General features: G+C 54.3%; 1 protein-coding gene across 8 annotated transcripts; it reads left to right on the top strand.

Moving 5' to 3' along the window:
* Positions 1-1,210: 1,210 nt before the first annotated feature.
* CAMKK2 (calcium/calmodulin dependent protein kinase kinase 2) lies at positions 1,211-17,760 on the top strand. Of its 8 annotated transcripts, none has more exons than XM_074605880.1 (18): positions 1,243-1,393; positions 5,833-5,959; positions 6,397-6,886; positions 7,648-7,695; positions 8,116-8,169; positions 8,328-8,379; positions 9,156-9,289; positions 9,947-9,983; positions 10,816-10,837; positions 11,112-11,200; positions 11,426-11,625; positions 11,713-11,766; positions 12,272-12,345; positions 12,902-12,989; positions 13,236-13,331; positions 13,887-14,015; positions 15,993-16,093; positions 16,478-17,760. In XM_074605880.1, exons 3-18 carry the CDS (start codon positions 6,446-6,448, stop codon positions 16,548-16,550), a joined length of 1,692 nt encoding a protein of 563 aa, XP_074461981.1. In that variant the 5' UTR covers positions 1,243-1,393; positions 5,833-5,959; positions 6,397-6,445; the 3' UTR covers positions 16,551-17,760. The 8 variants fall into 8 exon arrangements, 6 of the variants coding, with proteins under 6 accessions (XP_074461982.1, XP_074461984.1, XP_074461981.1 ...); XM_074605879.1 differs by having other exon boundaries at positions 16,475-17,760; XM_074605881.1 differs by lacking the exon at positions 13,236-13,331 and having other exon boundaries at positions 1,211-1,393; positions 16,475-17,760.
* The last annotated feature ends 11 nt before the right edge of the window (positions 17,761-17,771 follow it).

Below are 17,771 nucleotides of genomic sequence, written 5' to 3'. Positions count from 1 at the left end.
CTCTGTGATGTGGTTGGAATGAGGGTAGTTCAGTGCTAGTTTAGCCATCTCGTTAATTGGTGTTGCAGCGTGGGTGTTGGTAGATAATCAGCGCCTAACTTTAAAACGACAGCTAGATTTCTAACAGTGAAAAGTAGCCCAGGTTGCCCTGTGGGCTTCATGGGAGCACTGGTTTTGGTGGCTGATCCCCTCTCAGCTGCGTTATCAGAGCTCTATTAATCAGAGGAGTTCAGTCCATAAAATGTTTGGAGCACATACTATTTTACAGTAAGTGCACAAACTTGATTTCTAGAGTGGCTTTCAAGATCCTGGTCAAAATAGCAGTGTTTATCCATAGAGCTCGCATGGAAGCACGGCTCTACTCCGGGAAGCTCTACAATGCTGAAGTGGCGACCACAAATGGATCTCGAAGCAAAATGAGGACAAGGGTTCGTGCCAGCCATGGCATTCGCATCTGCTCGAGGTTAAAGCTGTTGCCTCATGGAAAGAAGAGTTGATCAGAAAAAGGCAGGTGAGCTCAGCGCAAGAATGGCGCTTGATGGGAATGTACTCGATAAGAAAAAACAAATAATGAGCATGGAGAAAGCATGGGAGATGTTTATGAAGGGCTGGTGCCAGTCGGGGAGTTAAAGGCCGTGGCAGCGTTTCCCCCATCCCAGCGCTGCAGAGCTGCAACCCGAGCAGGAGCCGTGGTGGTGGTGGTGGCCTGGCGGTGGCCGCTGTGACATTTCCAAACAACTGGTTCCTAAAACCCCCTTTAGGTGATGATTTCAGAAGCGTCGGCCAACCGCTGAGCCACGGTCCAGGGGAGGTGATGCAGGAAACCCCATGTGGACCCACGCTGGAAATCCTGCGTTTGCCCAGGGGCAGAGGGGGCGAAGCCGCGGCCGAGCAGCGGGACGGGCGGGAGGACGCGGCCGTTCGCGCCCCCCCGGGACGCGGGGGCGGAGGAGCGGGACCAGCCGGGGCCCCCCGGGCTGCACTGCGAGGTAAGGCGGGGCCGAGCGGCCGGAGGGGGAAATAAAATATTAAAAAAAAAAAAAACAAACTAAAAAAAAAAAAAAAAAACAAACACGAAAAAACCAAAACGCCAAACCACCCCAAAGAACGGTTTATGGGGGTGGGCGGGCAGGATGCGGCTCCCCGGGGGGAAACCTCCCCTTCCCCGGGGCGGAGCGGGGCCTCCCTCCCTCCCTCTTTCCCTCCCTCCTCCCTCCTTCCCTCTCTCCTTCCCTCGCTGCCGCCGCCGGAGCGGAACCGAAAGCGAAGGCGGCGCCGGGCGGCCCCGCTCCGGCCCCGCGGGCAGGGCAGCGCGGCGGCGGCGGCGGCTCCGTGGGTTCCGGGGTCTGCGGGGGTCTCTCCCTCCCGCCAGCGAAGCGGCGCGTCCCGCCAGGTCGGTGGTGCGGGAGTGGGCGGGGAGGCCGGGCGGGCCCGGGCGGAGGATGCGCCCGCGGCTGCGGAGACAAAGCCGCGCCCGGAGGGACCGGCGGCGGCGGGCGTGGGCGGCTGGGGCCGGGGATGGGGATGCCCTCCGAGCAGAGAACGGCATCTCCTTCCAACAGGGCCCCCCCGCGGGGCTCGCAGCCCGGCCTGTGCGGGTGTTTCGGCGATGGGGGGATCGGTGCTGTCGTTTCCCCATCCCGTTTGGAGGAGCCGCGCCGCGGCGGCCGCCCGGGCCCGGCAGGGATCCCGCTCCCGCTCGCCTTCGGCCGCCCACCAGCCCCCGGCATGTGCCGCTGGTAGCCGATGGGCTGGCGGCATCCCAGGCTTGGGGATGTGACAGGGTGGTGGCCGTCCCCACCACGCCAGGCGTCGCGCAGACCCCGTGGGGCTCCTGCCCAGGGAGGCGAGGGCTCGCAGCAGGGGGACGGGGGAGAGTTAGGCCGTGGGGCTGGGAAAAGGAGGGGATTTTTAAGGTCAAGTGAGAGGCCAGGAGAAGATGGAGGGGATGGAGTTGGTGGAGTGACTTGTGTGCGGGGGCCAGGTCTCAGGGGAAGCCACAGGTTGGGTTGCTGAGTGACCGAGCGTGGTTAGGAGGTGGGGCGCAGCCCTGCGGCCACATGCGTGGCACGGAGCACCGGGAGCACGGAGGTAACAGTAAAGACCAAAAGCAGTGGTGGGATGACCGCAGGAAGCTGGTGCGGTGGAGCTGCAGGCTGACCGTGCCACTGTGCAGTGCTGCAGGAGCAGAAACCGTTCCTGGAGACAGGACCAGATCCTTTGGGGACAAGGAAACCATACTGGGGACAGGGTGTGTGATGGCTGTGGGTGCTGGAGCTGCCTTCATGGCCCCCAACCAGAGAGGCAGCCCCTCTCCTGGGGGAAGGAGCCCCATCTCTCGCCTGGCTCCTCTCCATGAGCACTTTGGTTTGGGAAAAACGCCCAACAAAACCTGAGAGCGCTGTAAGGGGTGTCTGATCGACCAGCGCCGTTCCAGGGAAGGCGGCTGTTATCAGATTGGGGCTGTAATTTGGAGGAGGCTTTGCTTTCAACTCAGCCCTAATGTCTTTTAAGTGGTGTTCACAAAGTGCAGAGCCGCTTTTGTTTCCTCTCTCCTGGACGTCGTGGGCTGGAGCTGCTGTTTCCAGGAGAGCCGGGAGCCACTTGGCAGCGCTGGACGAGGTGACGGTGGTGCCCTGAGCTCATCCCGGCCTGTGCTCAACACCACATCCAAAGCTTACTTGTTTTGGGATGCTCATTATATATTGCTTAAGCAGTATTAGGCGGTATCATCAAGATTATAAAAAACCTTGGTAAAGATGTTTTTTGACTCCTATTGAAACCTGCCACTGGCTTTTGGTGCCATTACAATGCTACCAGCCCGGCTTTGCATTTTTTCCTCGTTCTTTTCCACCCTGCGTTGGATGGGCCAGGCAATGCAGGAGGCTCTTCTGTTTGCCCCAGGGGCGATGAAAAGCTTTGCCTGGGCACAGGGATCCAGCATAGATGGGGGCTGGGTGCCTGTTTCCAGTGCCTTGTTATTTTGGGTGTCCTCTGACTTCTAGAGAAGCTGCTGAGAGATTTTTTTCCATTAAAAGTCAGGCGGGGATGCATATGGTCTTTGTATACTACAGTGACTAATATATTTCTGGCAAGGTCTGCGCTCGCCCGTAAGAAGGGAAACTGTGATCGATGCCCCCGTTGCTGCAGATGACACCGCTCTTGGCACTGGCGCTTCCACCGCTGACAGTGACCAGGGAAAACAAAATAGCCACTGGACTCTGCCCAGCGAGAGCCGATAACTGCCCTGCGCGCTGGCCCCAGTTAACTTTTAACCGCAGACCTTTGGCGTTAGCAGGGGAGAGGATGCTCTGCGAGTAAAGTCAGCCTCAGTTTAGGTGGTTTGTGTTCAATTTTGTTATGAGCGGCTTGTTTTGCAGTGCATGAGCGGGTTCCCATGGAAGGATGGATGGAGGTGTTGCTGCCGGAGCTGCCACCAAGTCTTGCTCTCTTGGGAGGGTCTGAACCCTGACACCGCATCTGGCCTTGCCGGAGGGAAGTGTGTCGGGGGCGGGGAAGGCAAGCGTGTGGCCATCGGCGGGAGCCGGGGGCACTGTCCCATCACCCGCCCTGCTCCTGGGTAGAGAAACAGCTCCAGGGAGGGAAGGACTGGCCAATGTATCCCTACACTGAGTTTTAAATCTGTGCGGCCAGTGCTGGCTGCAAGGCGTCACCCTCTGCGCCTCCAGAACCGGTCGGCGTATTCCCATCCGTAGGCGGCCGCATCCCAGTGGGGACCAGGCAGGGGCCACATGCTCACAGCAGAGCTGGGGTGGCAGGAGGGGGCTGTAAAAATCACTTCCTCCTCACGGGGGCTGATTTCGCTCCCGTTTGTTTCCGCTAAAGCCACGTGGATGCTGAGCGAGAGGGAGAGCCGCTGCCAGGGTTTCACAGACCTCTTTTCATTTTAATATCCCTCTCCTTGCTGAATTAGATGTGAGACTGATTGCTTCGATAATCCTGCTGGAGCCGCTATGGGTTATATACGGATTGCAGCCAAAAGCTGTGCCGATAAATCATTCCTATACACCAGGCTGTTACATTTCCTGAGGATTTTGTGGGCATGTGCTGCTCGCTTTTACATAAGGATCTGCTGGAGTTCATACCAGAATGTGCCGCTTTTCCCTGGGCAAGGACCTGGGTGGGTTGGTGGTGCCAGAGCCCCTGGGCTATATTTCCCCTTTTTGGGTTTATTCCCCCCATTCCAGCTATTTTGGTTTTCCCTTTGGCTGGGAATACGGCGGTTCTCCTCCCCGTGTGCTTATTAAGGACAATTGGCTGCCTTATTGTTAGTAGTTATTCCATGTCCCATGGGGCTGCGTTCAACAGCACGATCCCAATTTTGGGTTTCTTTCAGGGAAGGAACCATCTCACAGGGCAATTTCTGCAAAACCCCATGCTCGGCCCCTTTGCACCCATGCAAAGGGGAAAAAAAAAACTCTCCGATTTTCCACCCTAGCTGATGTTACGATGGTGCTTGGTTGACTTTTAGCCTGTTTACGGGGCCTGGGGAAGCCTGCTCCAATTAATCAGCTCTGATATGTTTATCCTGGTCAAGCCAATTAACTCCCGCCGGCCAGGGCATGCTCTTCCCCCAAGTGTGGTGAAACCTTCATCGCTCAGTTTTGCCCCAGCCCGGCAAAGTTTAGCGCGAACCCTTGGGAATTCAGGTGCAGGCGATGCTGTTGGGGCAGGGTGGGATGCCCGGCTGTGCCGTGCTGTGGCCAGGGATGGCCGCTGTGGCCAGTGATGCTCCTGGGGTGGCTTCATCCCAGGGCCGCCCCCATGAGCTGCCTTTTTTGGTGTGGCGGCGGCGCACAGTGAGGGTAGAGGGCATGGCGTTCAGGATCAGCTCCGGCTTCGGGGGACGGCTATTTATATGTGCCCGCTGGCCGGGTGCCCAAAGCAAGCCAGGCAAATGGCAACCGGCCTCAGGATGCATCCCTGTGGGTTCAGGGCGAATCGGGGTTATGGGGGGAGCTGCCTGTTTATTCAAATCCATTTTGGGAGTGCATTAAAACGCGCTGCCGTGGCTGCCAGCAGCACCGGGGCGGGGGGAGTTTTGCAGCCACGGTGCCCGAGATGTGGAGCCCCATCTCGGCTCAGCTGGCGGCTCCCGGCTCTCTTGCCCAGCAAAGCCCCAGCCGGGAGCGGATTCAGGCCCGCGAAACGCGGCGTTTCTGAAATAGTTTGTCCTTGTTGCTGCTCGTCGGCTTATTTATAGCCTTCGCATCCCCTGCGTTTCTCTGCGCCTCGAAGCAGCGAGCGGGGCTGGGTCAGCTTTAGCTCCGGGCTGATCCCACTTGAGCAAAAAAGCTCCGGTTTATAGATTTGCGTTGAAAACAGCAATTAGGCCATTGTGAGCCTGGAGGGAAGGGGCAGACGATTTGATTTCTGTGCTTGACCGGTAATTTCTGCGGGGCTGATCCAGAGCGGTTGTGCTGCGGGTGCAGCACGGAAACTTCAATGGAGATGAGTGGAGCTAATTTTAACTGGCCGCCTCGCCGAGGTGTGGGAACCAGGCAGAAAAACGCCTCAAACCTTGTTCCTGCTTCTGGGCTGTTTGTTTCAGGATTTTTTTTTTTTTTTTTTTTTTTTTTACTTGCTTCTGCAGCAAAATTCTCATTAACCTAGAAATTAAAAACAGCACCGGCATCGTGGCAGGGAAGAGCGATGGTTTACAACCAACCGTCAAACTGCCCCGACTGCTGCAGGGCACCCAGCATGTGTGGATTACACTGTTTTCTCCCCTTTTAAAATTGTTATTTATTTATATATACACATATTTTTAATTCTTTGTTGCTAACAGAACCGCTTTCTCATTATCCCAAGGTTCAGGAACCTGATTTTTGCAGAGGCGGCCACAGGGAACCCGGGGCGAGGAAGAGAAATCGCTGGCGATGATGGGCTGTGGGAGGAGGCAGTGAGCCGGGGGGGCTGACCCTGCACCCCACGCTTGGTAAGTGGGTCCCTGTGCCCCTGAACTGCTTCGTTTGGGGGGTGTTTGGCAGAGATGTGCCCACTCCGACTGTGGGACCAAGCAGTAAAGCAAGGAATTGAGTGATATTTATGCTGGCATAGTGCAGGGCCTGATCCTGCTCCTGTAAAATACCCCTTTTTGGGGTGTTTCTGTAGTGGAGAAGATGGGTTCGGTGTTCCCTGGAGGTGTTTCAATAAAGGAGGGGTGGAAGGAGCAGCCTGGGAGTTGAGGCTGGCCCCCTCTTGGGGTCTGCCCCGTGACAGGGTGGGTGCCCGGCCCCAGTGCCGTCCTGCGCCGCTGCCCTTGGCTTTGCCCCATCCCCTCCGGGATGAACAAATTGATCTGTAGAGTAATGACCGGTGGGAGAAAATCCTGCTTTCCCGGGGGATCCCAGCTGAGCCTCCCTGTGTTTGCAGGCACGCCTCCCTGTCGCAGCGTGGCCGGGATGAGGCCGTCGGTCGCACCATGCCATCATGTGTCCCCGGCAGCTCGACCGCCCTGCGGCCCCTCTGCCGTGACGGAGGCTGCGGCCGCCCCGTGCCCGGGGCTCCCCGGGACCCCCCGCCGCTGAACCCCTGCCGCCCCGGCATGGCCTCGCTCATCGTGGTGACCGAGTACGACGCGACGGGGAGTGCGAGCGAGGAGGAGGAGATGAACACGCCCGGCGACGAGGGTTTTGGGGACGGCCGGGAGCCGAGGGCGAAGCTGCACCTCTCTGGCCGAAAGCTCTCGCTGCAGGAGCGGTCGCAGCCTGCCCGCTCGCCTGGGAACGGCGACGACGGCGCCAACGAACGCTTCATCTACCCGTCCCTTCCTTACTCTCCGGTGACGTCCCCACACTCCTCCCCGCGGCTGCCACGGCGGCCGACGGTGGAGTCGAACCGCGTATCCATCACGGGACTGCAGGTGAGGGGGGATCATCGCTACTCCTGCGGTTCTCATGCCCCCATCCACCTGGTTTTCGCCCACCATGGCATTGCTTCTTGCTTGGTTTTTTGGGATAAAACCCTGCGGCACATCCGCAGATGTGCAGCGGGAGGCGGGGGGATGTCCTGGTCCATCCTTGTCCATGGGGACAGCCCTCAGGGATGTGGGACCCAGCAGCTCGCCACGTTTTGTGCCTTTTGTAGATGCCACCAGCTCTCGTGGCTGCGTTTCGGGGGGAGCTGGTGGCACACCATGATTTTCTTTTTAATCCCCCTTAAAAATAAAAAAAAAAAAAAAAAAAAAGAGAGAGCCACTGAGATCTAAAGAGAAAAGGGCCCTGCCTGGCCCCAGCCTGCCAGAAAACAGGCAGCAAGGGGCTGCTTTGCCCAGAAGAAAAATACTTGGTGCTGGGTCACCGGCATTAAACCCCCCCCAGGGCTCTCCCAGCTGCTGATCCCCACCACCGCCCGCCCGTCGTGCGCTCTCATTCCATGTGAGCGGACAATATTGCCTGCCCGGCTGTTAACATTTGCAATTAGCCGTCTATAAACACACCGGCGCGTGGCCGGGCGGCTGGCGTTTATGGGTCATGAATCAAAGCTGCCCAGTGCCGAGCGGTGCCCGGGCAGAGCGGAGCAGGGCCGGAGTTTGCAGAGGAAGTTTTGCCGGAGATTTAAAAGGAGGAGAGCAGAGGCGAGCGGTGTCGTGGCTCGTGTCGGACCCCCTCTCTCTCCCCCCAGGACTGTGTGCAGCTCAACCAGTACAAGCTGAAGGACGAGATCGGGAAGGTGAGTGTTGTTGGCCGGGTTTGGGGTGGGATGGGGGGATTCGGGGTGGGAGGGTGCTGGGCCCGCTTTTGCCGCCGAGCCGCTGAGATGCAATTTCAGCTGCTCACCACGGCAACTCAGCCGGCTCTTCGCTGTGACACTGGTCTCTTCTGGGTGGTGCCAATTGAATAGCGTATATTTTTTAAATTATTATTAATTTTCCCCATTCCCCCTCCCTTCAATGATATGGGGCATTTGAACCTTTTCTTTGCTGGTGGTGTGATGCCAGAGCCTACACCCTGCTACTCCCAGCGTCGCCCACCAGCTCCGTGATCCCGGTGGGGCCGGGTTTACGGTGGAGCCTGGGGCCCATTTTGGTGCTGTTGGGTTTTTTCGGTGGACTGTCCCTAACTGGTCCCCCATGGCTGTGCCCCTCTCTAGGGCTCCTACGGGGTGGTGAAGCTGGCCTACAACGAGGACGATAACACCTACTATGTGAGTATTGCACGGCCCTGGAGCCTGCAGCGGGGTGGGTGGGATGAGGATGGATCCCCTCCGCTGACTCCCTGCCCAGCTCTGTGCTGGCCCCGTCCTGCCAGCCCTGTTTTATCCTCGATTTGCCCTAAATCCCATGTTTTTTTCCCCTCTTGCAGGCAATGAAGGTTCTTTCCAAAAAGAAGCTGATGAGACAGGCGGGATTCCCCCGTAAGTGGCACAACAGCTTTAGGGTGGGGGATAACCCCCGGCGTCAATGCAGGCTGGGGGATGAGGGGATGGAGAGCAGCCCTGAGGAGAAGGGCTTGGGGGTGTTGATGGATGAAAAGCTGGACACGAGCTGACAATGTGTTCGCAGCCCAGGCGGCCAGCAGCACCCTGGGCTGCATCCCCAGCAGAACGGCCAGCAGGGTGAGGGGGTCCGCCCCGCTGCTCTGCTCTGGGGAGACCCCCCTTGCAGTGCTGCCTCCAGCACTGGGGCCACCAACATCAGAAGGACACGGAGCTGTTGGAGCGGGGCCGCAAAATTGATCAGAGGGCTGGAGCACCAGGCGGAGGGAAGTTGGGGCTGTTCAGCCTGGAGAAGAGAAGGCTCCGGGGGGACCTTATTGCAGCCATTCGGTACTTAAAGGGGGCTTATAAGAAAGATGGGGACAAACCTTTTAGAAGGACCTGTTGCAATAGGACAAGGGGGAATGGTTTTAAATTAAAAGAGGGGAGATTTACACTAGATAGAAGGAAGAATTTTTTTACAATGAGGGTGGTGAAACCCTGGCCCAGGTTGCCCACAGAGGTGGTGGATGCCCCATCCCTGGGAACATTCAGGATCAGGTTGGACGAGGCTCTGAGCAACCTGATCTAGTTGAAGATGTTGGACTAGATGACCTTTACAGGTCCCTTCCCACCCAAACCATTCTATGGTTCTATGCTTTGGGGACCCTGAGGGCTCGTTCCTGACTGGACACCCCGTCTGTGCCTTTCCGCAGGCCGCCCACCGCCCCGCGGGGCCAAGGCTGCCTCCGAGGGCTGCCTGCAGCCCAAAGGGCCCATCGAGCAGGTCTACCAGGAGATCGCCATCCTGAAGAAGCTGGACCACCCCAACGTGGTGAAGCTGGTGGAGGTGGGTGCCGGCTGGCCATGTGCCATGGCTACCCCTTCCCAAAACCCACCCCGAGCGTGGAAGAGCCTGGATGCTGTGGGGATGGGCTACACGGTGGCTTGGGTGGAGGGGAGAGACCGCAGAGGGACTGGATGGCTGTGGCAGGTCCTGACTACAGGGGTCTTGTGTTTTCTGTGGTTTCAAAGGTTTTTTATTTCTCCCCTCTCAAAAGAGGATTTTTTTCTTCCCTGCCTGGAAAGGGAAATGCAGAAATGTGTGGCTTCCTTGGAGGAAACAAGTGCTCAGATGGGTTTTGGGGAGGAACTGGTGTTTCTGCTGGTTCTGTGGTGCAGCCGCCCTGCCCTCCACCCCCTGACTGTATGAAACAGTCCAAAAATCAAGAGTTAAGGATGGGCAGGCTGGAGTTTATTTGGCTCATGAGTCAGATGATGCTTCCTGTGTGTTTTAAATATTTACTTCCTTGCAGTACAGCTATATCTCTGTCCTCTTTTTTTCCCCCACTCCTTGTGGGTAGAAGCCGGGAGATTAGCAGACCATGCTAATGGCGCAGATGGTGCAGAATTGAGATGGCCGCTAAGTAAAAAAAAAAAAATCACAGTGTTTAATTTGCAAGGTTTTTTTGGTGATGTTTAATTTCCTTTCTGCTCTTTTCGGCAGGTCCTGGATGACCCCGGCGAGGACCACCTGTACATGGGTGAGTGCCCGCTGCCCTGCGGCACTCGTGGGGTGTCAGCGGGATGGGGGTTTGACAGGACAAAGTGTTACCCCACGTTTTGGGGCAGCTGCGTGTGGGGTTGGGTCCCTCCTCCAGAGCGGGTATGGCCTGGGTGTGCTGGAGGAGCAAATCCCCTCCAATGGTCGGAGCAAACGGGATCCAGTCTGGGTTCAGAAAGGAGACAGGAGTGCTTTATAGCGCTTTATAGCACTTTATAGGCTTTAATTCGACATCAGGGCATGCTTTGCCATGAGAGGTACCAGCATTTATGTTCTCAGCTTTGAAGCTGGGCTGCTAGAAAGGAGCTTTTTTTTTTTTGGCTTCGAGAACAAGGCACGTGTTAGTTATCCACTGTACAAATGAGCTCCCTCCCAACCTGTCTTGCAGACTGCAGTGGTTTGCTTGATGTAAATACACCTGCTTTTGGAGGAGGCGTTTCTTTTCCATCATGTATGATCAGCCTGTACTAGCAGAGGAGCGTGTGATGCCTTCATGGCCAAGTGCAGAGCTTTGCTCGCAGCGTGGACTGGGCCTCAGTCTTGCAGGCAAACCGAGGGTTTCGGGGGGCGGTATTCGGTGATGCTGAAGCTGCAGCATTAAGAAGGTAGTTGGCAGCATCCCCTTAGTTGAAGATAGAAGTGTGCAAAACGGTGTGTACCTTGCATAAGATAGCATCTCTTTTTTTTTTTAAAAAAAATGATATTATTTTCATAACTTTCATCATCAGAACAGTTCCTTTTGTGCTGGGACTGTGCTTGCAGGAGCTCTAACCTGTAAGTGACCGGTAATCACCTTCTCTTTTGTGTTTCAGTGTTTGAACTGGTGAAGCAAGGGTGAGTACTGAATTCCAGATTGAAACCTACTAAAGCATGAACGTGATACAGGTTTGCCACCTGAGGTGGGTGCAGGATGCAGAGGCGATGGGGAGGTTCATGGTGGGTCTCCTATGGGTTTGGGTAGCACCTCCCCAACCCAGTTACAGTTCTGTACCCCACCATGCGCACCTCCATTTGGGGCCACGTTGCTGCTGGCTGGCAGCAAAGGCTCTAGGACCTGTTTCAACACATTTGTATGGGGAACGACCTCCGTTCTCTGTTGCCTTTGCAGCCCCGTGATGGAAATCCCAACCCTGAAACCTCTCAGCGAGGACCAGGCTCGGTTCTACTTCCAGGATCTGATCAAGGGCATTGAATACTGTGAGTGTCTGTGCGAAAAGGAAGGGATTTCTTATTTTAATTTTTTTTTTAAACACCCAGGGCTGGACTTTCTGCTGGTGTACGGTGCCATTTCCAGTGGCTCATGCTACTGCACAAGGCTTTTAGAAGCCGGGGCTGGTGGTGGTTAGCAGAAGGCTTACAGCTGCACGGGGCTTCCTGGCTCCTTTGCTGCTGCTGAATTGCTTGTTTCTCCTTTGGCTGCAGTGCACTATCAAAAGATAATTCACCGGGATATTAAACCTTCCAACCTCCTCGTGGGGGAAGACGGGCACGTCAAAATTGCTGACTTTGGAGTGAGCAACGAGTTCAAGGGAGCCGATGCCCTCTTAACCAACACGGTGGGCACCCCCGCCTTCATGGCACCAGAGACGCTGTCGGAAACCAGGAAGATCTTCTCTGGAAAGGTATTTAATAGCTATTTGAGGGGTTTTGCACTAATCTTTGTACACACTGTCTGTTGCAGCTCGAACTATGTATTCTCCTCTCCGCAGGCTTTGGACGTCTGGGCCATGGGGATCACGCTGTACTGCTTTGTGTTTGGGCAGGTAATGAGATTGGTTTTTTCCAGCGCTGTTGGTGGTCCGGGAGGGGGGGGCGTTTGCCATGTGCCTCCCACATGCCGGGTACGCGGTGGGATTTGCAGCTTTCACCCCTGTTCAAGCAGTTGGGACTTGCCAAAGGGAGACAGGGATGTGTGGGTGGAAATGGGAAACTTCTGCCTGTCCGCGGGACGGGAGCAGCCAAAAGGGATGTGTTTCTCTTTTTCCCAGGGGAAAAAAATTCTATGCCTGGCCAGATTTTTTAGGAAAGGAGCTGTAGTAGTAATGTCATCATTTTTAGTCAAATATTATTTTCTTTGCGTTTAAAAGAAGACATTGATATAATAGGAAACCTTCCAGTATTTCCCAGTAACTGGCTCCTTGCTCTCCATCAAACTCTATGAGATCCCGATGCTTGACTGGCTGCCCCGCTGCTGCTTCCTAACAGAGGTTGTTGCTTTTCTCATTGTTTTTTTTTTTGTTGTTTTTTTTTTTTTTTCCTTCGTGGTAGTGCCCTTTTATGGATGAAAGGATCCTGAGTTTACACAATAAAATCAAGACCCAAACGTTGGAGTTCCCAGACCAGTAAGTACCCAAAAACCCAACCCTCAGCCCTTGTTTTAAAGCTCTTCTGAGTCGTTTCTCGGGCACTGCCGGGGTGGGTCTGGCCCTGCTTTGCTGCGGTTTTGCAAAACTGGGGCTCTGAGCCCTTCTCTTGGCCCTTGGCCCTGGAAAACTTCTTTTGCATTAAATGTGAAGGCAACATCTCCTGGTTTGCAGTTGCTGAAGAAGGAGCGATTGAAGTCACAGAGGGAACAGATTAACCTCTGCAGTCGCTGCCTGTTGGGTTTTAGCCGGGTTTTAGCCTGGGTGGAATTGATGTCGGGCTCTTCCAGCCCCGTACACGTGGGATCAGACTTCGGATTGCCCAAAAAGGGGATATTTTGCTTCTTTGGGGGCGTTTGGGAAGGAAGGGCTGTGTGGCACCTGAGCGCATGAGTACCCGGAGCTGGACCCCTGCCGGCGCTAGGGTCCGGCCCCAGTCTGCCCAGGAAGGCCATCAGTGGCTGGCACTGAGGGGAAGAAGGGAGGCAGCATCCACTCCCTTCCCTGTCTCATTTCTCCCCTCTTCTTTCCCCAGGCCAGAAGTTACGGACTTCTTGAAGGATTTGATTACACGGATGCTGGATAAAAATCCTGAATCTAGGATTTCGGTTCCAGAAATCAAGGTACTGACCCAAGCTGCTGGTGTGGGCTGTGGCTTCACTTCTCTTGGGTTCTCCTTGCTTGGCTTTTTTTGGGAGTCAGTTTGATCGCGCCAGGTTAGGTCCTGCCCCTGTGCCCAGGGCCCCTGGGCAGGTAAGTCCCAGATCCTTCTCCTGCTCCGGGATCTACTCAGCTTTGGGACCTTTGGTGCCTACAGAAGTCACAGGCAAAAGGAATTCCCCTGAGTACAGTATTTCCTCTGCTACCAGGAAAGTACTGTGCAACAGCCTTTCGCAGGAGATTTCTGGTCCTCCGCCCCTGCAGGAGCCTGGAAGGGGCGAGAAGCTGAGAAAATGGAGACTAAGGTAGGGGGAAAGGATTGCGGGGGAATTGCTGAACCGTTCTGTGCTCCTCCTGCGGCCGCCCAAGATGCCAGGTGTGTGGGCAAGGAGAAAGAAGGGTTTCTGCCTCTGTCGTGGATTAATTCAGGCCCAAGACTAGGGCTTGGTGGGTCTCCCCCCATCACTACTGCTCATGCACACGCTCTTGAATAAATCACTCCTGCCTCTTGGTGCTGTTCATCCATATGATGAGAGTGAAAATAGGTCTTCTTCCCTAAAACCCACTGAGATGCCCAGTGCTGTAGGTCACCAAGGTTATTGCTTGGTTGCATAGATGGGGCCAGCGCTGGCTCCGGATGAGCTGCACTGTGGCATTTTCTGCTCCGGGCTTAGCTATTCCCAGCGGTGCTGGGGTGAGCTGGCTCATCGGTGACATGGCACATCTCTCCCTCGCTCCCTGGTATCTCAGGAGCATGTAAGGGCCATAGCTTGGGTGAGGAGATGCGTTTGCCAGGCTGGTGGTGTTTGAGTTACGAAAAAGAGGAAATCGTTCCTGACAGGCTGTGTTATTAATTGAAGTTGCACCCCTGGGTCACCAAGAACGGAGCGGAGCTGCTGCCCACGGAGGATGAGAACTGCACCCTCGTCGAGGTGACGGAGGAGGAGGTGGAGAATTCGGTCAAGCACATCCCCAGCCTGGCCACCGTGGTGAGTAGGGGGGAGGTGATGGTCTGCGGGCACATACCAGGGACCCTGCTGCCTCCCGGGGCCATCCCGAGCAGACGGAGCTTGATCCTGAAGGGCAAAAGCTTTGGGCAGGATTAGAGCAAAGACCTTCCCTTGCCCAGAAACAAGTGCTTCAAGACGGGGTGTCAGCATCTCGCTGGAGGTGGCCGTACCCCACGGTGCGGGGGAATATTTCAGAGCGGTCCCAAAGGGACCTGTCAGCGGGTTGCCGGTCTCCGCGCTTGATCTGGCTGCCGAAAAATCACTGTATTTGCTCAGGGCAAAAGAGCTTCTGGTCCAGGACCTGCCCGTGGCCAGGAGTGGGTGTTTTGGCCAGGCATGAGGAGCTCCTGCCCTGCTCTGCCCATCTGGCCGTAGGGACCGTGGGAGCTTCCCGGGATGAAGATTTTATCTGGGCCACGTTGTGCGCCAGCCCCCGCCTGGAGCTATTCTCGGGGAATTCATCTCATCTCTTTTCAAGCTCACACTTCTATTCTCTGCAACCCACTGTGGTGGTGAGAACCACAGCGTAACCCTGCCCTGCGTGGAAAGTGAAATTCTTTTGGGTTTTGAACCTAATGATTTCTTTGGGTGCCCACTAGCCCTTATGCTAGGAGAAACAGCGAGCGGTGATTTGCACTTCCCTGGCGCGGCGTTATCTGCCTGTAGACACCCAGACTGTGATTTTTTTGAAGTACACGTCTCCCTTTGAAGCCCCTTTTCCATCTCGTGGCTGTGCCCATGTCTGGCTCCATTTCTGGAGCTCTCTCCTGCTTCCGTACCCTGCGGAAGTCTCGTCAGCTGCAGATACGTTAATATGCAAATGTGCCTTGCGCCGCTCAAGCTGAAAAAACAGATCTTGCTCTAAGGAAATCACCATTGATGAGGGGTTTTCCCCCCTTTCTCGTGTTCGGAGGTGACTTGCTGCCATGCAGGGAGGACGGCTCAATGCTCCCAGCCCTGTTGAAAATCCAGGTGTGTTTAGCACAGCTCAGGGCAAAGGAGGTTTTACTGCAACTCTTGCCTCTTAAATAACGCACCACCTCCAGGCAGATCGTGTATTTTCCCATTTGCATTTGTTATTCAAAATCGCCCTCCGGTGCCTGATCTTTGCGCATCCCGCTGCAGGCGTTAACGCTCGAGTACGAGATTCATATGGCTTCAACTCTCGCATAAAATGCCTTCCCCCTCGGGACCCTGCTGTCGTGCGCGTTTCAGACGTTAAGGGCTCTCGGTGCACGGTGGTGAGCAGATAAATAAGGCACAGACAGACAAGAAGCAATCCCAAATGAACCCAGAGGTTCCCAGAGCGGGATGCACATGCCGAGGCGGGGTCCAACGCTGCTCACGCTGTTCTCTGCTCCCATCAGCAAAATAACTTGGGGGTTGCCTGGGAAGAACCCCGACACTTGCTCTGTTCCCAGCAGGCTCCGATTGCAGCCGACGCTGGGTAACTTTGTGTTTTGCAGCCACAGCTAGACAAACGGCCAGTTTTTCAGCTTGGTTTTAGTAAACGTTAAGGCAAAATTGTGTCGGTTCCTTCCTTCCCCTCTGTCTTTCCAATGAATTCTTCTAACAGGTAATCACAGGGAACTGGGATTTTGCAGGTACTGGATGCAGTGATCAGTAAAACCTACTTCTGGGGGGAGAAAATCTTCCCAGACTTGGCTTTGCTCTGCTTTCCAGCCTCTCACACTTAGCGTGGCTCTCACCTGCGTGTTCGGTTGTGGCACTGTGGGTTTCAGACAAGAATACAATCCCTGTATGAAGCAACTGGAGACTTGTAAACGTGCTTCCTTCTGTGGTTTTTGGTTTGGTTTTGTTTTTTTAAAAAAGAGAACTTTGAGTTGCTTTCACTAGTTTTCTTAATTACCTGGGCATGAGAGTTGGGTGTTCCTGTTGCTCTTGAATGCAAGGAAAGCAGTAGCACCCCTGACGAGCTCCAATCTGGTCTTGCAGATCTTGGTTAAAACGATGATCCGGAAGCGATCCTTTGGGAACCCATTCGAGGGGAGCAGGAGGGAGGAGCGGTCTTTGTCTGCCCCTGGGAACCTGCTGCCGTAAGTGTCATCGTGGCCCGAAAGGACATTTGCAGTTTGTCTTGTGCTCTGGAAATTGCTGCAAAGCACGGGAGGAGAATTTGAGGAGCTGGGCTTTGACACCTTTCGTGTGGGGCCATGACTAGGAACTTCACGCACCCTCTGTCTGACCCATAACCACTTTGTGGGATGTTTTTTGTGACACGGCACATCCCGCCCCTCCGATGGGCTGAAAAGCATTTTTCTATGGCACTTCCAGCCTGTTACAGGGGAGCTGGGGGGGGACGACACATGCTCAGGGTCCCAAAGGTCCCCTGGCAGGGCAGGGGCAGATGCTGGTGTCTCATTGTCTGCTTTGCCTTTTTCTGAGTCGCTCAGCAACTGTTGTATTTCCTTTTGAAGCAGGAAACAAGGCAGCCAAGACAATCTGAAATGCAACGACTTGCCCAACGTGGGAGAGGAGGAACTTCTTTCGTGAGCATCGACTTTATGGTTCTGTTCAACAGCTCGGACCGGGGCACGTCATTAAAGTGTGCAGCTGAGGATGAGTGACGTTAACAGAGCCTACACCAAACACAGCATGACACGGCGCTATTTCAGTATAATGCTGGATGTAGAGCTTACATAGCAGCATGTTACAAGACATCCGACTCCTTGTCATAAACATTGAACATCTCCGATCGCTTGGACCGCTGACTTCTTGTGGGAAAGGTGCTGGCTGATAGCAGAGAGGTGAGCTACCGTGTTGAGCAGCAACAGTGCTTTGCAAAAAAAAAACACCAAACCAAAACAAAGCAGTCAAACAAAAATGCATTTGGAACTCCTTTTATCTGGTTTTAATGCCAAATAATTTCTGGGGACTAACGCCAGCGTCCCAGGGGTGTTGTATGCCCATCGGCGGGCACACGCGGAAGGGTGAAGCTTTTGCCGAGTGGCAAACACAGCAGTAAAAACTACACGTGGGCACTTTGAGACTTCACGACCTACCGGAAATGTTGTTGCATCTATTTCTCGTCGTTTGTTTTTAATTGACACCTTTTTAACTGCATGGGAACAAAGCAAAAACCCACCTTTTCAGCTTTTTAAAGAATGCCTGCCTTTGTGAGCCAAGTTGTATTAAACAGCATCTTCGGGGCGTTCAGAACGTGAGCTTAATTACCTCCTAAGGTAATTAACGCCTTTCCTAAGGTCTTGGTGTGACTAGGCCTTGGTAAGTTGAGTATTCAGTGTATGAAAGGAAAAGGTATTTAAGGGCTTAAGTTCAGTCTGAACTATTTTTGCTGCAGACATACGAGTGAAAGGTGGTGTTTGGCTGAATGTTTGTTTTGAACAGCAGAGAAGCACTAACAGCAGTTTGTTTCTAAACCTTTTACTTGAGCTAGGTAGATATATTATAAAATATAAAATTCAGGGTAAAATCCTTCACTTCCATGTACATTACATGGTTTACTACAATTAAAAATAATACAACTTATGCTGTTTTTTAAGTATAGACTTAGGGCTTGCTTAGAATTTAAGATCTTAATGAAACACTTAGATTAGCTAGTAATTTTCAAAGAAACTTTTGTTTTCCAAACTCTTAATCTGGATTTTGGGGCCAATGCTATGTATTTTTTGCAAGTTCGTTACCAGTAATTTGTGAATGCCTGTGGATCAGAGGCTTGTTAGTAAATTAAGTGTATACCTAAGTCATGGGTTG

Source organism: Larus michahellis, chromosome 13 (genome assembly GCF_964199755.1).
Source record: "Larus michahellis chromosome 13, bLarMic1.1, whole genome shotgun sequence".
In the NCBI taxonomy this organism is placed as follows: Eukaryota; Metazoa; Chordata; class Aves; order Charadriiformes; family Laridae; genus Larus; species Larus michahellis.
Note: the sequence above shows the minus strand (reverse complement) of the source record. Positions and strands in the feature narration are given on the sequence as shown.

Coding starts and splice junctions, on each gene's coding strand:
- CAMKK2 (XM_074605879.1), top strand. CDS start 6,446: ATGCCATCATGTGTCCCCGGCAGCTCGACCGCCCTGCGGCCCCTCTGC. Junction 9,290..9,946: donor ACGTGGTGAAGCTGGTGGAG/GTGGGTGCCGGC, acceptor TCTTTTCGGCAG/GTCCTGGATGACCCCGGCGA. Junction 9,984..10,815: donor CGAGGACCACCTGTACATGG/GTGAGTGCCCGC, acceptor TTTGTGTTTCAG/TGTTTGAACTGGTGAAGCAA.